The sequence below is a fragment of the Delphinus delphis genome, chromosome 2 (assembly GCF_949987515.2).
Source record: "Delphinus delphis chromosome 2, mDelDel1.2, whole genome shotgun sequence".
NCBI classification, from domain to species: domain Eukaryota; kingdom Metazoa; phylum Chordata; class Mammalia; order Artiodactyla; family Delphinidae; genus Delphinus; species Delphinus delphis.
The window spans coordinates 86,467,771-86,487,675 of record NC_082684.1 but is presented as its reverse complement, the minus strand read 5'-3'; the positions used below and the strand labels follow the sequence as shown (position 1 = coordinate 86,487,675).

Sequence of the window (19,905 nt, the reverse complement as noted above, 5' to 3'; positions counted from 1 at the left end):
CTTTCTTCTTTCTTCTATAGGCCCGAGGGTACTTGTTTTGGAGTATGGAGCAGATTCAGGGAGCTGTTGTAAAATAGTACAGTTATCATGTACCCTTCACCTAGCTTCCCCCGATGATGACATCTTACATAATCATAATACGTTGTCAAAACTAAGAAACTGTTATTGGTATACTATTATTAACTCAAGTACAAACCTGAGTCAGATTTCACTATTTTTTACATACACTTTTCCTTTCAGGGGAGGGGTGGGTATATGAAATTTTATCATACATGTAGATTCATATAACCAACAGCCCAATCAGGATATAAAACTATTCCATCACCACAGAGAAACTCCCTCAAAACATAAATGTGTATTTATTTTTCCAAACTTATGATATAGGATTGTCAGTCAGAATGCATTACAAAGGGAATGATGGATCCTATCTGTTACACTAGCGATACTAGCAAGTTGTTTATGTGGTTGGTTTTGAGAGCCTCTACTGTTTTTTGTTCGTTTTTTATGAATTTATTTATTAACTTATTTTTGGCTGTGTTGGGTCTTTGTTGTTGCGTGCGGGCTTTCTCTAGTTGCGGTGAGTGGGGGCTACTCTTTGTTGCGGTGCGCGGGCTTCTCATTGTGGTGGTTTCTCTTGTTGCGGAGCACGGGCTCTAGGCGTGGAGGCGTCAGTAGTTGTGGCACGTGGGAGAGCCTCTACTGTCTATAACCTTTAAGATGTTATTAGTTGTATCAAATAGGGATGTGAGATAAAAAGGGCTTGTGGGCTTCCCTGGTGGCGCAGTGGTTGAGAGTCCGCCTGCCAATGCAGGGGACACGGGTTCGTGCCCAGGTCTGGGAAGATCCCACATGCTGCGGAGCAGCTGGGCCCATGAGCCATGGCCGCTGAGCCTGCGCGTCCGGAGCCTGTGCTCCGCAATGGGAGAGGCCACAACAGTGAGAGGCCTGCGTACTGCAAAAAAAAGAAAAAAAAAAAAAAAAAAGGAGTAGCGTGTGTCTCTGTATGTATATTTGCAGTACTTTGGTCCATACAGTTTTGGAGTTGAACTTCTCTTTACTTAGTGATTTGAATCTGCATGTTCATGTTTTCCCTCCCGGTTTAGAGGATGCCTCAGTTTCTTTAGCCCTTGAGCTGGCATCTTACATTGGCCCTTTGTGTCTAAGCTCTTGGAATGCCATGTTTTCTCTTGCTGCTTCCTTCTTAACCATTCAGCTGAAACTTCCAGTGCCTAGGGCTATAGTGTCCTACTTAAGAAAAAATTTTAAATGTTACCATTCCAGAATTTCATCTATTTTCTTATTTCCATTGAGGGTTTTATTACATAGTTCTTTATTACATAGTTATTATAAAATATTGGCTCTATTCCCTGCACTATATGATACTTCCTTTTAGCTTATTTATTTTATATATAGTAATTTGTATCTCTTAATCACCTACCCCTGTCTTACCCCCTCCCCATTTTTCTCCCCAGTGGTAACCACAGTTTATTCTCTTTGTCTGTAAGTCTGTTTCAGTTTTTTTTTTTTTTTTTTGCGGTACGCGGGCCTCTCACTGTTGTGGCCTCTCCCGTCGCGGAGCACAGGTTCCGGACGCGCAAGCTCAGAGGCCATGGCTCACGGGCCTAGCCGCTCTACAGCATGTAGGATCTTCCTGGACTGGGGCACGAACCCGTGTCCCCTGCATCGGCAGGTGGACTCTCAACCACTGTGCCACCAGGGAAGCCCCCTGTTTCAGTTTTTTATATTCATTTGTTTGTTTCATTTTTTTAGATTCCACATATAAGTGATAACATACAGTATTTGTCGTTCTCTATATGATTTATTTCACTAAGCATAATACCCTTCAGGTTCATCATGTTGTTGCAAGTGGTAAAATTTTATTCTTTTTAAGGCTGAGTAATATTCCAGTGTGTGTGTGTGTGTGTGTGTGTGTGTGTGTGACATCTTCCTTATCTATTCATAAGTTGATGGACACTTAGAGTGCTTCTATATCTTGGCTATTGTAAATAATGCTGCTATGAACATTGAGGTGCATGTGTCTTTTTGAATTAGTGTTTTCATTTTCTTTGGATATATACCCAGGAGTGGAATTTCTAGATCATATTGTCTATGAGCTATTTTTAGTTTTTTTTGGAATCTCCAGACTATTTTTCATAGTGGCTGCATCAATTTACATTCCCACTAACAGTGTATGAGGGTTCCCTTTCTTCCCTGTCCTCACCAACATTTATTATATGTGTTCTTTTTGATGATAGCCATTCTAACAGGTGTGGTTTTGATTTGGATTTCCCTGATGATTAGCAGTGTTGAGTGTCTTTTCATGTGCTTCTTGGCCATCTATATGTCTTCTCTGGAAAAATATCTATTCAGGTTTTCTGCCTATTTTTTAATCGGGGTTTTTTTTTGATACTGAGTTGAATGAGCTGTTTATATATTTTGGATATTAACCTCTATTGGTCATATCATCTGTGAATATTTTCTCCCATTCAGTAGGTTGTCTTTTCATTTTTTCAGTGGTTTCCTTTGCTGTGCAAAAGCTTTTAAGTTTAATTAGGTCCAATTTGTTTACTTTTGCTTTTGTTTCCTTTGCCTGACAGATCTAAGAAATTGCTACGATATATGTCAGTGTCTGCTTATGTTTTCTTCTAAGTAATTTATGATTTCTGGTCTTATATTTAAGTCTTTAATCCATATTGAGTTTATTTTTATATATGGTGTGAGACAATGTTCTAATTTCATTCTTTTACATGTAGCTGTCCAGTTTTCCCAGACCACTTATTGAAGAGACTATCTTTTCTCCATTTATATTCTTGCCTCCTTTGTCATAGATTAATTGACTGTAATTGTGTGGGTTTATTTCTGGGCTCTCTATACTGTTCGATTGATCTATGTGTCTATTTTTTGTGCCAGTACCATGCTGTTTTGATTACTGTAGCTTTGTAGTATAGTCTTAAGTCAGGGAATATGATACCTTCAGCTTTGTTCTTTTTTCTCAAGATTGCTTTGGCTTCTAGGTATTTATTTTAATAAAACATGCTCTTAGGTTACTAACCACTCTCACTTTTTATTTTCTTTTTCTTTAAAGATGTTTTTAAACATAAGTTTTGGAAATACATTCATGTGGTACAAAAATAAAAGAATTAAAAATTCATCAAAAGTAAACACTTCTGCATTTTGAAAACACACTGTTAAGCAAATGAAAAGTCAAATCACAGACTGGAATAAAATATTTGCAAAACACACATCTTACAGAGGACTTTATATCCAGAATCTATAAGCAATTCTCAAAACTCAATAATAAAAAAACAAACCTATAAAAATAAGCAAAAGATTTGGATAGGCATTTCTTTAAAGAATAGATACTACAGATGGCAAATAAGTACATGAACAAATTCTGAACATCTTTAGTTATTAGCGAAATGCAAATTAAAACCACAGTGAGATACCATTACACAGTAATTAGAATAGTTAAACCTAAAACACTAGACAATTCTAAGTTCTAAGGAAGGACAGAAATCAGAGGTTGCCAGCCAGAAACTGGGAGTCAAGGGGATTGACTATAAAGGGCATTAAGGGAACTCTTGGAGTAATAGTACCCAATAATTTAAGTTTATGAATATGTGAATTACATGTGCAGGGAGAGGTACAAGTTGCCACCATCTTTGAATTGAGTTTGAATGATATAGCCAAGACACAAAGATGTTGGCATCTTATTTTACTTAGACCGCATGGTCTTAATATACTTATTTGTAACCAGAGCCTGAATATTAATGTATATACTATGATGCTTGTCATGAAAGCTTTTATGTTTTCTAATATACAGAGTTTATTTGTCATAAATCCTACTTTATTTTAAAATGGTAGGAAAAAATGGGATTCATCGATAACTAAAATGGGACTCATTGATAACTAATATGTTTTAAACATACGATTTAGAGATATTCTCTCTAATTTTTATAATTTCACAATTATTAAAAGTGTTAGAAATTTAAGTAGTGTTTTCTTCACAGTAATACACGTTTCTCCCTTCTACTTCATGGGCTTAAGTGTGCTGAATCTTATGCTATTTAAAGCTCAGTTACTATTCTTTGCTTGGTTTTGTAGCCTCGAGCTGTGGCAGGCTTTCGAGGGACAGTTCGTTACGCATCAATCAATGCTCATCGGAACAGGGTAGGTATCTGAACTAGAGTCATGGCTGTATAAGCATGCTGATGCTTGAATCAGATTGACTTCTTTACATTAGAGTACAGAGGTGTGGAAAGTGCTTGGGAGCAGAAGGAAAGGTGTTAGAAATACTAATGCATGGTATGATGCATAGTGGATAGATAATAGATGTGTGCAGCTGCATAGAAAATAAAATTTAATTTGGCAGAAAATATAATGGCTAATTATATATATGTCTATGGAGAATCTTGTGTCCTTAATTAGATATAAGTATTAAATTTACTATAGAATTTTGAAGAAAGAAAATATCTGTGTTCTATTTCAAGAAGTTATTTGGGAATTCATACTATCAATACCTAATGAAGGAGGTCATTTTATCTGTAATATACATCTAATCTGTGATATTCCCCTCTCCATCAAACTTGTTTTCATGAAGATCTAAAATATAACAACTTAAAATTTTTTTTTCATCTTAGTACATTATACCTCTCCTCTTGGGTTAAATTAAAAAAATTTCTCTCTCTCTTTTTTTAACTTTGATCCTTTTGTTTTGCTCTAAATTTTTTTTTCCTCATCCTGAACCTTAGTTATGAATAGGAAAGGTGGGTACTTTATGGATTCTCAACTGTTGAACTTGTTTGGACAGAGTTGAGAAATATAACAAGTGATTCCTTGATTAAATAAATAGAAATCTTTTCTTGGTCTTTTGTTACCTTATTCTTGTTCTGTGAAGCCAAAACTGCTTTAATAAAAACTTGACCAGGACTTCCCTGGTGGCGCAGTGGTTAAGAATCCTACTGCCAATGCAGGGGTCATGGGTTTGAGCCCTGGTCTGGGAAGATCCCACATGCCGCGGAGCAACTAAGCCTGTGTGCCACAACTACTGAGCCTGCACTCTAGAGCCCGCGAGCCACAACTACTGAGCCCATGCGCCACAACTACTGAAACCCACGTGCCTAGAGCCTGTGCTCTGCAACAGGAGAAGCCACTGCAGTGAGAAGCCTGCACACGTAAACGAAGAGTAGCCGCCGCTCACCGCAACTAGAGAAAGCCCACACACAGCAACGAAGACCCAACGCAGCCAAAAATAAATAAATTTAAAAAATAATAATAACTTGACCAATGCTAAATGTAATAGGAAGAGAATGCTGTAGTTTTATATGCTATGCTTTAGTGAATTTGGTTTCTTAGGATGTGATTATAAATTGAAAATAGGAAAAGTATTTTTATCAGTGTGTAGCACTCTGCTGAGCATTTTAACTCATTTGGTTTGATTCAGTGTTGTTTTATTTTATGGTATTTAGTTAATTATTCTACCTTGAAAAGAGGTACGCATCCTCCAGATAGATTCTTGCGAAAGTTTAGAAGTACTATGCTTTCTAATTAATTCTATTAAAGAATATGTCCACATTGGAATCTTTGGAATAGGACATTCTTTTTGAGATAAGCATAAACATTTTCAGAGATCATAATAGCTATATAAACATTTTCAAAATAGCTGCTAGAAAGAGATTTTATATATATATATATATTTTTTTTTAGTTTGAAGAGTAGAGATTTCTTCTAAAAGCCTTTCCAGCATAGAGTGCTCTATCAGTTGCTCTGTTAACCTGCTTATTATTCTTGGTAGAGAAATTTGATAGTGTATAGCAGTGGTTCTTGCCCTTCATTTCTGCTCCCAACACACCTGAGGAGTAGAATGCTTTACACAGTAACACAGCTTCACAACAGTGATTGTCAGTATGTGGTGACACAGGAGTGCAGCTAGTGGAACCTTGAGAGTGTCTTGTCTAATTTAAAAAGAATTCCCAGGTAATTCTAAAATATACTTCTTTCTTCCATACTCTGCGACCATGATTGGATAATTTCTAAACTTAATACACTGCATTTCTATTTTTTGGGTACCTAAATCTTAAACTTTTTTTTTTTTAAGTAAAATCAAGTTTATTTAGAGAATCTTAAACTTTTAATGTAAATAATTCCCAAACAATACAAGGACTTTTCAAAATACTTGATGAACTCTGTTTACTTCATCTCATTGTTTTCCTTCATTTTAATCCTTTGTTAATATTTGTTTTATGTCAGTACTTTGAAGAAATTATTTTACTTTCTTCTGGTTCTATGGTTGCTACTGAGATCTTTGTTCATGTATTATTGTTACTTTGTATTTAATTTGTCCTTTTTTTCTTGACTACTTTTGATATCTTCTCTGTCTTTGGTGTCCTGCATGTGCCTTGGTGTGGATTTCTTTATATTTACTTTGTTTTGAGATTTGTTTTGCTTCCTGAACATTCACATCTTTCATCTATTCTGGAAGATTCTCAGACATTGCTTGTTTAAATGTTGCCTCTTTTCCTTTCTCTCTGTACCTTTATTTTCATATCTCCAAATTGATGCATATTAAACTTTCTTGTTACGTCTTCCATGCCTTTTAAGTTCACTCTCAGGTTTTCTCTTTTGGTCTCTTTTTTGCATTCTAGATAATTTCTTCAGATCTGTCTTCCAGTTCATTAATTCTTTTTTTCTGGTGTGCTTGATCAGCTTTTAACCTTGTCCATTGAGTGTGGGTTTTTGTTGTTGTTGGTGATGGTGGTGGTGTATTGGCCATGCCACGCAGCTTGTGGGATCTCAGTTCCCCGACAGGGGATTGAACCCAGGCCCTTGGCAGTGAAAGCACCTAACCTCTGGACTGCCAGGGAATTCCCTAGCCATTCAGTTTCTAATTACATATTTGTGCTTTTTATTTCTAAATGTTCTTTCTAGTCCTTTTATAAATCTAATTGGTCTTTTTATTTGGGGGGAGAGAATATGCTTCCTTTCTTGTGACTTTGATTCTATTTTTTAAACATTTTAAATATCTTATTTCATATTCTATATCTTATAATTCCATTCTGAAATTCTTGGATATCTAATTCTGCTCTTTATAGTTTTTCTTGCCGTTAGTTTATGGTAGCTTGCTTTCTAATATATTTTATAATTTCAAGTAATGAACTTATATTTGGTGGGGCTTTATCTCTAGGAATTCAATGAGGTCTGAATTTAAGTGTATCTTGAGAGGATTTTCATTTGTATCTGTCATTACTGTAGGACAGGATCACCCAGAAAACACTTAATTTCTGGGCCTGGTTTCCTGGACCACACAAACAATATAAATTTAAACCCCAAATCTGAGTGAGGGGTAGTCCTATGGTAACAGATTCTCAGGGCAAATTTTTTTTAACCACTCACTTTATCTGCACTAAAGATAGTCCTTTGAGGGTCCTAGCTATATGTTGAGGGTAGAGGTGGGGAAGTTACAAATCCTGTCCCCTTCATGATTGATAAAACCCATGTTGGTAAACCTATGACAAATGCCCCCAAAATAGCCAAAGCCAGAGCTTCAGTATTAGGTTGCTTCTCATGTTTCCAGCTTTCTTTTAATTTTGGCTCTTAAGATTTCCTTTGCTTTTTTTTTTTTTTTTTTTTAATTATTGTAGTAAGAAACACATAACAGGGCTTCCCTGGTGGCGCAGTCATTGAGAGTCCGCCTGCTGATGCAGGGGACACAGGTTCGTGCCCCAGTCCGGGAAGATCCCATGTGCTGCGGAGCGGCTGGGCCCGTGAGCCACGGCTGCTGGGCCTGCACGTCCCGAGCCTGTGCTCCACAACGGGAGAGGCCACAACAGTGAGAGGCCCGCGTACTGCAAAAAAAAACCAAAAACCAAACACCCACATAACATTAAATTTACCACCTTAACCATTTTTAGGTATACAATTCAGTAGTGTTAAGTATATTCATATTATTGTGCAACAGATTTCTAGAACTTTTTCATTTTGCAACACTGAAACTCTGCACCCACTAAACACTAATTCCCCTTTCCCCTTTCCTCAAAGCCCTTGGCAACCACTTTCCTTTACTAATTAGTGAACTCATTTATTAATTAATGGGCTCTTAATTATTTCCAGCATTTCTGGGTTTTGGGATATTCTTTGTATCAAAAGTTTTTCAGTATATCTGTTGTGTCATGTAGATTGCTGTATAGCTATACAGGTACATAGATATACCTACCAGATAGTTTTATAGGAAATGAAACACAATAGTTAGGCCTTAGACAATGTAATGTACTCACAAGGAGTGGTAATGTAATGTGACTGAATTCTCTTTTGCTTATGAAGGAAATGGGAAGACATGATGACCTTTGGTCCTTATTCTACATGTTGGTGGAATTTGTGGTTGGTCAGCTGCCTTGGAGAAAAATAAAGGACAAGGTAATTTTGGAAATGGAAATGTTAGGACTTCCCTGGTGGTTCAGTGGTTAAGACTCCATGCTCCCGGGGCTTCCCTGGTGGCGCAGTGGTTGAGAGTCCGCCTGCCGATGCAGGGGACGTGGGTTCGTGCCCCGGTCCGGGAAGATCCCACATGCCGCAGAGCGGCTAGGCCTGTGAGCTGTGGCCGCTGAGCCTGCGCGTCCGGAGCCTGTGCTCCGCAACGGGAGAGGCCACAACAGTGAGAGGCCTGCATACCGCAGAAAAAAAAAAACAAACAAAGAGACTCCATGCTCCCAATTCAGGGGGCCCGGGTTCGATCCCTGGTCAGGGAACTAGATCCCACATGCCACAGCTAAGAGCCTGCATGCTGCAACTAAAGATCCCGCATGCCACAACTGAGACCCGACACAGCCAAATAAATAAATATTAAAAAAAAAATAAAGCCTTTAAAAAAAGAAATGGAAATGTTAGTTTTGGTAGGGGAAGGAGTAAAAATTTCTGGGTAGGCGTTTTTGTTGAGATTATACTTATGCATAAGAATTAAAAGTTACAAACATTTTCACTGTATCCCAATATGTATATTTTTCTTTCTATGTGCTGATATTAGAGATGTAATTAATGTTATGACTTTTTTAATGTACATGGAGAATAGATACAAATTTAAGTACAATTGTCATTTCTGATTTGACTTCTAGCCCTCCCTCTTAGGTTTTATTTTTACTAGTTCTCTTTTTTCTTTTTTATAAGTCAATTAGGCTTTTAGTTTTTAATTGTCACATATTGTTCAATTTGAAAACTATAAATGCATGTGTTGATAAAGAAAAGTAGACCAGATTTAAGGTCAGCTCTTTCTTTTGGGGAGCTGTGTGTTCACTGATGCAGAACTGTGTTACCCCTTTGGTTCTGCACTACAGTCCCCTCCCCCTGCTGCCTTAAAGCAGTGTGCATTAGGCTGTTAGCTATTAGTAAGAGCTCAGTTCTTGCTTTATGCTTAATTACCCACTGTCTCATTCTGTAGTACATACCCTTGAGACTGTTACTGAGAGGCTCTTAATGTGTAGCTGCCAAGAGAAATTGACTTCGGTTCCTTTTCTCTTTACTTCCCAGGAACAAGTGGGCTCTATTAAGGAGAGGTATGACCACAGGCTTATGTTGAAACATCTCCCTCCAGAATTCAGCATCTTTCTGGACCACATCTCCTCTTTGGATTATTTTACAAAACCAGACTACCAGGTAATCATCTTTGTGAGTTCTGTGGGTTAATTCTCTCTCATTTAGTCTTTCTTCACTCATTGTACTGTTGAGGGTGCTATAAATGAGTATGGGAAGTCCCTAGAATAATACTATTTTAATACATCCTGAGAAATGTGGTTAAATTGACTGATGATGACAGGGTCCACGTCCACACGTGAGCGCACGTGTGTGTGTTTCCTCCCTTCTGGACGAACATACTTCATTAGAGTTTTAGGTTTGTTCATCATGTAACATTTTAACTGTTCCTGCTGTGGTTCTTCTGGTGTATAGAATTGCTGATAGTTCAAATTATGAAAATCCTATAGCTAATTTATTGACCAGAAGGAAATGTCCAGCTAGGTAATGTGTCTGTCAAGGGCTTGAGGGCTGCATATTGTATGTTAATATGCTATGGGACAGCAGTCAGTGAAGATTACTGGCTCCGTTTTGTCTGTGGTGAGTGAAACATTTCCTCAGAGCATCAGTTAATAAGGCCTTACAAGGGTGACTAGGATTACCACAAATTGCATCCCTAACCCCAACCAGCTAGATTTCAGAAGATTCTGTTGCTCTCAGGGGGAACTTGGTCAGAGCTTAATGCGAGATAATCACTACCACTGAAAATATAAATGCAAAGCACACATTGATTAATAATAATAATAATAAAATATATATTAGTATATCATTTTTATCTACAAAGGACAACATATAGGCTTTACTGCCTGTTAATGAAAGTTTCATATTCTAAAGTGTTGTCACTGTCAAAAGACTAAAAGATTGTCTACAGCACAGTGAACTTTTTTGCATATAATAACTAGTTCTTTGTGAAAATGTAGCTTTTGTATAATATATACAGAATATAAAGCAGAGAGGCAACATACAGCCTTGGGTCCTTAGAGACCTTAAGTAGGTGAGCCTGTGTTATTCTTTTCTATATGGCTATTTGAGTTATAAACTGTATAGGCTAACAAATGGAGGAAATACATTGTATATGAGTCACTTTGGAATATGTTCTCATTTATATTTTATATGGGTTTTCTAAAATGCAGGAGTTCATGTTACTTGCAATAAAATAATGAAATTTTACTTGTAAGCCTAGATTCAGGAGGAGCTAGGAGCTAGGAACTTTCTCATCTTGGGTGCTAATAATTTTTTGGTTGACAAAGTTTGCATGTGAATATTAAAGTTTACATAGCAAAAAAAATTTTAATTACATTCTCTGCTTAGTTATGCCTACAATCTAAAGAAGACTAATGTTCACCAGCTAAAGTTTGAAACTTAGACCTATAATTAATTTAATTTAAATTAACAAAATATTGTTCTCAGGTTTTTCAGTTGAACATTCTCTAAGGGGAATCTCTGTGTTTCTGTCACCTGATAACAAAACAAAATATAGTAATTTCCCTATTTTAGGAAGAGAGAGAGCAGGCATAACATTTTCATTGTTTCACAGATTCTATAAATAATCTGCTTCTTTTTTGCTCTCTGATTTTCCGTAAGCAGTGAGTGGGAGCAGAGGACAGGTAGATGGGAGAATGATAATTGGGAAAAAGATGTTGGCGTAAGTGACGAGTGTATTCTGATGACTAGTATCAATGTGATGTCAGGTTCCAAAAAGTCTGACCTTTGCAGTTTCTGTCTCTTGCTTTCCTCACAGTGCTCTGCTGCAGTCTTCATTTTGAGAAAAATTACTCTACGTTGTTTGTTATAATTTTTATTTTATTTATGTGGTTGCGTCGGGTCTTAGTTGCGGCATGCGGTCTCCTTAGTTGCGGCATGTGAACTCTTAGTTGTAGCATTCATGTGGGATCTAGTTCCCTGACCAGGGATCAAACCTGGACCCTCTGCATTGGGAGCACAGTCTTAACCACTGCGCCACCAGGGAAGTCCCCTCTACTTTGAATCTGAATGTTCTTGTGAACTGATGGTTAATTTTACAGTTTGGAATTCTGAATATGACTTTAATTACTGTTCTTTTAGAATTTTAAATTCTTTATGGAACAACCAGTGTAGTTAACAACAACAACAAACCTCCTCCAACAGCAAGCATACCAGTACTTAGTGTGACTGCTTCCCTAGTGTTGTCAAAGGTCAAATAACAGTATGTCTCCAACTTTATATATTCTGAGGCAAGACCAAAGTAAATATATTTTATAATCAAACTGTTAAATGATGCTGTTTTCCAAAGCCGCTTTCACTGTGAATGTCTGTGTTTGTGAATCCTTAAACATCATAGTTTCTTGCCAGAGAACATTATCTTAACAAGTTGCATATGGCCAGCACATTACCAGTAACCTGCTAGTGCTCACTCTGACAGCATGTGCAGACCTAGAGAGGAGAGCTGTTTGCTCTCTACCGGGAATCTTTTATGCATGTCTCAGGTTGAATAAAGGCTGACACTTGCTTTTGGAAAGCTTTATGGTGTTTTGGGAAATTACATCCAAGTTTATACTTAGTATTTATGTATGTCTGTCTTACCTACTGGCTTTTAAATCCTGGGGGTACAGACATGTCTTATTTTGTTTTTTTTATTCCATACTACCCTGGCACTGTGCCTGGCACCTAAATTTTCAACAAATGTTAGGAAGATGGAATTGCATCTTACTTTGCCTAATAATCTCCTACTCAGGAAATATAAGAAAAATCAGCTCTCATGAGTGCATAAATTCTGTTTTCTGTCTGTTAAACTAAGGTGAAGATGTTAGAATTATAGTCAAGATTAAAGCAGATATCTTATTATGAATACAGTCAGCCCTCAATATCTGCAGGGGATTGGTTCCAGGACCCCTGGGGACCATGGGTTCTCAAGTCTCTTATATAAAATGACATAATATTTGTATATAACTTATGCACATTCTCTCGCATACTTTAAGTAATCTCTACATTACTTATAATACCTAATATAGTGTAAATGCTATGTAAATAGTTGCTGGTAAGTTTTGCTTTTTGGAACTTCCTGGATTTTTAATATTTTTGATCTAGTTGGTTGAATCCTCAGGTATAGAACCTGTGGATTGTTTTTGTTATTAAATTTTGAAAGAGTATATCAAACATAAGAGACGAGTGCTGGGCCATGAATCTTCTCTGGTGATAAAATTGTATAGAACTATACACACACAAGTACATGTAAAACTGGTGAAATTTGATAAACTGTCTGGGTTGTAGCAATGTCATTTTCCTGTTTTTGACATTGTACTCTAGTTATTTAAGATGTTACTGTTGAGGCAAACTGGGTAAAGGAGACTTCTTTGCACTATTTTTACAATTTCCTATGAATCTATAATTATTTCAAATTAAAAGTTAAAAAAAAGTGCTGGGTCAACATTTTCAGAAATGTAGATAGTGATTAAAACATTCGATCTTATTGTTGCCACCTTATAATTTAAATAAATCCTCATAAAGTGTTTTGAGAAAGGGAGATATTTCTGAGGGGTGCCTAGGAAAATATTATCAACCTTGAATTCCACCACAGGACTCCTCCTGTAGGTGACACTGTTACTAGTTAATGGGAAACTAAGATAGCAGCATCAGATTAGATAAAGAAGAATCCTTGGTACCTTTACACATTATTATCACAGTAATGATACACAGCGTTGTCACAATAACACCTGGGTAGTAGTATTATCCCTCTCTTACAAAAACTTAATTTAGACATGTTGCCTGGGAAAACTAGTGGTGCTAGAGGTGGTATCTGAACCCATTTCTGACTCATTCAAAAAGGCCCAAGCTCTTTCTAGTTTACCAACATGCTTCCTTAGAGAGGTGGCCACAAACACAGCAGGCACTGTTAAGTAAATACTAACATGAGTGGCTAATAAAATTTCAGGGAAGAACTAAAAAGTTATATGAAAAATTATCAGAAATTATTGTCAGTAACTAATAGGATCACGTGATCCTGACATAAGAACAAAAAAAGGTATCTTTATTAGAGTGTCAGATTATGTTAAGCATCATTTAGCAAATTGAGAAGACTAATGAAACCCATAAATATACACACCATTGGTGAGCCTGAAACTAAAATGTGTATATCAGCCAGTTCACACACTGACACAGCATTGCTAAAATCAGAGGATATGCGTGAGGAAATCCAAAGCCAACTAAATGTCATTAATCTTGTTAATATACTTTCCAGGTTTAGGAATGGGACTATTTATACAGAGATTACATCAAAATTTAGCAGGCTTGCCTCTTGCTTTGGGGGACTTAGAGCCATTTTAGGATCCCCTGACTCTAATAATGACAAAGTTAAAATTTTCGGAAGGCACAGATGGGCTGCTTGTGAAGCAAACAAACAAGAGGTTGAGCTAGAGTAACAAGGGGGAACATCCCATAAAATAAAATGTGAGGGAAGGTCTCTCTCGCTTAAGCTGCCCTTTCAGCTGAGCCCTAAAAAATGGGACTGTATTGGCCATGTGGAGAGCAAAGACAAGAGAAAGAAGGTTACAAGCAAAAGGAAGAACATGAGCATAGGCTCTGATGTGAGAAAGGAACGGAAAGAAGACAAGTGGCTAGAATGTAGCAAATGAGGGGAGAAAGTGGTTTGAGACAAGATTGGAAAGTAAGGCAGAGGCCAAGGTGATACAGGGCCTTGTCAGCCTTGTTAAGGAGTTTGATTTTATTCTAGTGCAACAGGAAGCCTTGGAGTCTAATGAACAGGAGCATGGTGATCCAATTTGTGTTTGAAGAGGATTGCTTTTGTAGTTGTGTGTGTTCAGATGAGGCAGAGAATTAGAGACTACTTAGGAAGGTATTGAGAGAGGCTGAGCTATGCCTTAGAAAGAGAGAAATGTTTTTTTTTTGTTTTTTTTGTTTTTTTTGTTTTTTGCGGTGCGCGGGCCTCTCACTGCTGTGGCCTCTCCCGTTGCGGAGCACAGACTCTGGACGCGCAGGCTCAGCGGCCATGGCTCACGGGCCCAGCTGCTCCATGGCATATGGGATCTTCCCAGACCGAGGCCCGAACCCGTGTCCCCTGCATTGGCAGGCGGACTCTCAACCACTGTGCCACCAGGGAAGCGCGAGAGAAATGTTTTAAAAACCAGTGTCTTAACACCACAAAGGTTTATTTTTTGCTCACAAAACAGTGTAGTTAAGTTGGGCTCTCTCCTGGGCAACTCTCAAGTGGTATCTTGAACATCCAGGCTCCACCCATATTCTGACACTGCTGTCTTTAATCCACGGCCTTTACAGTCATCAGGAAAGGGAAGAGCAAGTATGGATGATGGTTTAGGGGTTTCAGACCAGGCCTGGAAGTGATCTAAACACTTGGGCATATACCCCTGTGACCAGAACCCATTCACATTGGTTCAATTCTAACTGCAAGGGAGGCTGGGAGATAGCATCTTCCTAGGCAAGGAATGATGATCGTCTTGACTTGGATATAAGCAGTGGAGATGGAGAGAAGTGGATGAATTCTTGCTTCCCCTCTTTTAATTATCTCCTTTCATTCTCAGATGTACTTATGTGTTCCATAAGTACCCCTCAGTGCAGTCAAATTGGACTCCTAGCACTTCTTCCAGCTTGTCCTGCCTGGTATGCCTGTGTTTCATAACGCTGCTTGTCTTATGAAATTGAAGGCCTGACTCAGATGCCACAGTCTCCTCTGATTCCTTTCAGACAGGAGTCATTTCTTATGCTAAACTTTTATAGCGGTACTTTGTTTTCTCTCTTTACTAGATAAATTCCATTAGAGCCAGTACCTTGCACATTTATCTCAGTTTTCTCAAGAAGTTAGCACAATGATAGGCATTTAATAAAAGTTTGCCAAATTGAATGCAATCTGCTTAATCTGATTATTGCTTCTGTTAAATGCAAACTCTCTGAAGACAAAACTGTTTTGTTCACTCTTGCACTCCTAGCACCCAGCCTAGTAGGCATTCAGTGTATGTCTGAGTCAATGAATGGGTATTTGATATAACTATATAGAATACAGTAGAGTCACAGAACATCCATGTTTACTTGACTCACTTAAATTCAACTGCATATGCAGGAGATGGAACAATTTTAACGTGTCTGTGATTCTGCTTGCCCTTTGGCTCAGCCATGCCCTGTGTGCCTTTGTGAATCTGTTGTTCCCTCAGTCTTTTTCTCATTCACAGCAATCAGGCTGCACTGACTATGATTCTAATGTTTAAAAGGACAGTAATTTTGGGGGTACAATATAACCCTTAAATGTAGGTAGCTTCATTCACATTAATCTGAAGAAATAGAAGTCTCTCCCAATGCTGGAGAAAAAAATCTAGCTATTTTGCATCTAGTACAACTACTATCCTGTACTTTATTTATGGGCATCTTAAGAAGCTTTCAAGGATAATTTCAACTTTATACTGTTTTTGCCTTGCCTGGTATATGGTCAGACCACTCAAGATGGCTGTTCTCTTGCTCTCTGTACATCCCCTGCTCGACCAGTCCCTGCTTCATCTACACCCTGCTCACATGGATGGCCTTGCCCCCTGGCCCAGCTTGTGATTCTAGTTCTTAGGCCAGAACAGCTCCACCTGCTAGTTTATTAAAGGGAAACATCAGCCCTTGTGATGGTCATTAATCTGAGGGGCTGTGAGGGACGTGCCCCATTTGCTGGTTTCTCTGGTAACTGATGAGCCAAGCTGACATCAATTTCCCCTATCAGTGGTAGCCTCCTTCTTCCCCTAGTAGTGAAGATTGCTGCCATGGCCTGCCTGCTGTCTGCCATGCACCGGTGGGTGTTGCTCCAGGACCCTTTTGCTGCGGACATGTAAGGTTCCCTTTCCAATAAACCACTGATGTCTCTGTCACTGTCTCTTGGCTCTTTCTTCAGTCTTGAGGCTTGGCAAATACAGGGCTTGCAGGCCTGTGGGGTGCAGCTCAACACCTGCTGACTGGCTGTAACTCTAACATGGTGGAAATGGCACTTAAAAGAGCTGTTTCAGTTGGTGCTTTGCTACACACCATTTGTATGGCCTTTCTAAACCTGTTTTCTTTTCTGTGAAATGGTGAAAATGCCTACCCCACAGTGTTGTTAAGATTTTAATGAGGTAATTGTGAGAATGTTTTGTAAATTGTAAAGCATCATGTAAATGAAAGTGGTTTTACATGTACCTCAGTGACACACTGCGTTTGCTTATAATTATCGCATTTTTCTTCATTCTTGTATTGTACTCAACGTTACTTCTATGTTAATAGAACTTCTATTTCCTTTATGATGCTTTGTCCTGTTATGGCAAAAAGGAAATGTTGCTTACCTTTTTCATTGAGCTTTTTAGGAGGCATCTAGAAGCTTAGACATTGCCAGTTTACCTTGTGGGCTGATGAGCACCTGGAAGAAATGACATTGGTATCAGGCAGCACAGTGGCTGAGCAACCATGCTGCCTCACACTGCCTCAGGTCCCCTGGGGTAGCCGACCAAGGGGCACTCCTGAGTCATCCTAGTATCTTATAAGTGGTGAAAACAGCCTAAAACTCTGAAGTTTCTTCAACTGATTCTCTTTATTTGATCTTTCTTTTTTTGGTTCTGTTCTCCAAAGGATGCGTGCAATGTAATTTTTTTTCCCCTCTACCAATGCTGCTAAAAAACCCCCAGAAGAGGAGAGAAATCTAGAGCCTGTGCATTTCTTTTCCTCTATTGCATCTACTTATCACTGAAGTGAGGCAGTTTCTTTTGCCGTTAATAGTCTATCTTTGGATCAGCAAAGCCAGCATTGTCATTGTGCTCTACTGGTTAAGTGCTTTATTGATCCATTAATTTACCATTTATTAACTGAGAAGGAATCAGGCTTCTCAGTCCTCAATATCACATTGCAAATAGTTCTTGTTTTTCAAAGACTGGACTTTGCCTGCATTTTCTTTGAAAGGGCAAACTGGGATTTCATGTGGAGATAAATATGATAAAGCTATTGATTGCATTTGTGCTAAGGATAAGAGGAGGGGTGCTTCCCTAAGGCATTATGTCTGTGTCAGATGAATGATTGCTATAAAGAATAAGGGTATTGCCCTGCCCACTCAAGCCTGGGAAACCTGCTGAGCTCCCAGGTCAGGTCCCCTGCCCTCCAAAGAACCCTCCAGGCCACGTGGGTCCTGGGGGCATAGGAGGGAGGCCCTCCTGGGGAAGAACAGGAGAGGCAGGCGGGAGGGGCCCTCCAGGACCGGAGGAGCAGGAGTGGGAGAGGAGCAGAGGGTGTTTGCCTCACCCACTAGGGCCCACAAAGCCTGCTGGGCTCCCAGGCCGGGTCTCACACCCTCTGAGACCAGAGGCACGCCTGGACCCCTTCTGTTCCATTGAGCCTAAGCCCCACACCCCCCAGGGCCTTTTCCAGCCCTGTGGGTCCTAAGCATAGGCCCCACCCACTGCCCACACCCCACCCCTCCCTAGGCCCTGCCCACCACAGCTAAGGCTTTTTCCCCCTTTTTTTTTAAGTTATTGTGGTTCTGTTTTACCTTCTGGTTGTTGTTTCATCTATATTTTTATTTTTTTATAGTCTTTCTAACATATCTGTTAGTTTCCTAGTCTAATTTTATTTTTTACTCTTCGTTATTTTATTTTTTTTTGCCACCCCATGCGGCTTGTGGGATCTTGGTTCATGAGCTGGGGGCCATCGAGCCAAAGCTCCTGTGGTGGGAGCTCCGAGTCCAAACCACTGGACTAACAGAGAACCTCAAACCCCAAGGACTGTTCATCGGAGGTCTCCCGGTGGTCCTCATCTCGGCACCGAGACCCAGGTCTACCCAACAGCCTACAAACTCCACTGTTGGAAGCCTCAGGCCAAACAACCAGTAGGAGAGGAACACAATCCCAACCATCAAAAAAAAAAAAAAAAGAGAGACAGCAAAAAAACATATCACAGATGAAGGAGCAGGTAAAAACCTACAAGACCAAATAAATGAAGAGGAAATAGGCAATCTACCTGAAAATCAATTCAGAGTAATGATAGTAAAGATGATCCAGAATCTTAGAAATAGAATGGAGGCATGGACTGAGAAAATACAAGAAATGTTTAACAAAGATCTAGAAGAACTAAAGAACAAACAAACAGTGATGAACAGCACAATAACTTGAGATGAAAAATACACTAGAAGGAGTCAATAACAGAATAACTGTGGCAGAAGAAAGAATAAGTGAGCTGGAAGACAAAGTGGTGGAAATAACTGCTGAGGAACAGAATAAAGAAAAAAGAATGAAAAGAATTGAAGACAATCGCAGAGACCTCTGGGAGAACACTAAACACACCAACAGTCAAATTATAGAGGTCCCAGAAGAACAGAAAAAGAAAGGGTCTGAGAAAATGTTTGAAGAAATTATAGTGGAAAATTTCCCTAACATGGGAAAGGAAATAGTCACCCAGTCCAGGAAACACAGAGAATAAACCCCAGGAGAAACACACCAAGATAGATATTAATCAAAATAACAAAAATTAAATTCAAAGAAAAAATATTAAAAGCAGCAAAGGGAGAAATAAAAAGTAACATACAAAGGAATCCCCATAAGGTTATCAGCTGATTTTTCAGCAGAAACTCTGCAGGCCAGGAGGGAGTGGCAGGATATACTTAAAGTCATGAAAGAGAAAAACCTACAATCAAGATTACTCTAGGGGCTTCCCTAGTGGTGCAGTTGTTGAGAGTCGGCCTGCCGATGCAGGGGACACGGGTTCGTGCCCCGGTCCGGGAAGATCCCACATGCCATGGAGCGGCTGGGCCCATGAGCCATGGCTGCTGAGCCTGCGCGTCCGGAGCCTGTGCTCTGCAACGGGAGAGGCCACAACAGTGAGAGGCCCGCGTACGCAAAAAAAAAAAAAGATTACTCTACCCAGCAAGGATCTCATTCAGATTCGACAGAGAAATCAAAAGCTTTTCAGACAAGCAAAAGCTAAGAGAATTCACCACCACCAAACGAGCTTTACAGCAAATGCTAAAGAAATTTCTCTAGGCAGGAAACACAAGGGAAGAAAAAGACCCACAAAAACACACCAAAACAATTAAGAAAATGGTAAAGGAGCATACATATTGATAATAACCTTGAATGTAAATGGATTAAATGCCCCAACCAAAACACACAGACTGGCTGAATGGATACAAAAACAAGACCCATATATATGCAGTCTACAGGAGACCCACTTCAAACCTAGGGACGCATACAGACTGAAAGTGAAGGGATGGAAAAAGATACTGCATGCAAATGGAAATCAAAAGAAAGCTGGAGTAGCAATACTCGTATCAGATAAAATAGACTTTAAAATAAAGACTGTTATAAGAGATAAGGAAGGACACTACATAATGATCAAGGGATCAAT

General features: G+C 39.0%; 1 protein-coding gene across 4 annotated transcripts in view; it reads left to right on the top strand.

Moving 5' to 3' along the window:
• TTBK2 (tau tubulin kinase 2) overlaps positions 1-19,905 on the top strand; it is a 138,588-nt gene that overhangs the window by 81,533 nt on the left and 37,150 nt on the right. For all 4 annotated transcript variants that reach the window (XM_060005095.1, XM_060005094.1, XM_060005093.1 and 1 more), the window contains 3 exons: positions 4,105-4,170; positions 8,320-8,412; positions 9,520-9,645. In XM_060005095.1, coding sequence (XP_059861078.1) covers positions 4,105-4,170; positions 8,320-8,412; positions 9,520-9,645 — 285 coding nt within the window. The remainder of the gene's footprint in view (positions 1-4,104; positions 4,171-8,319; positions 8,413-9,519; positions 9,646-19,905) is intronic.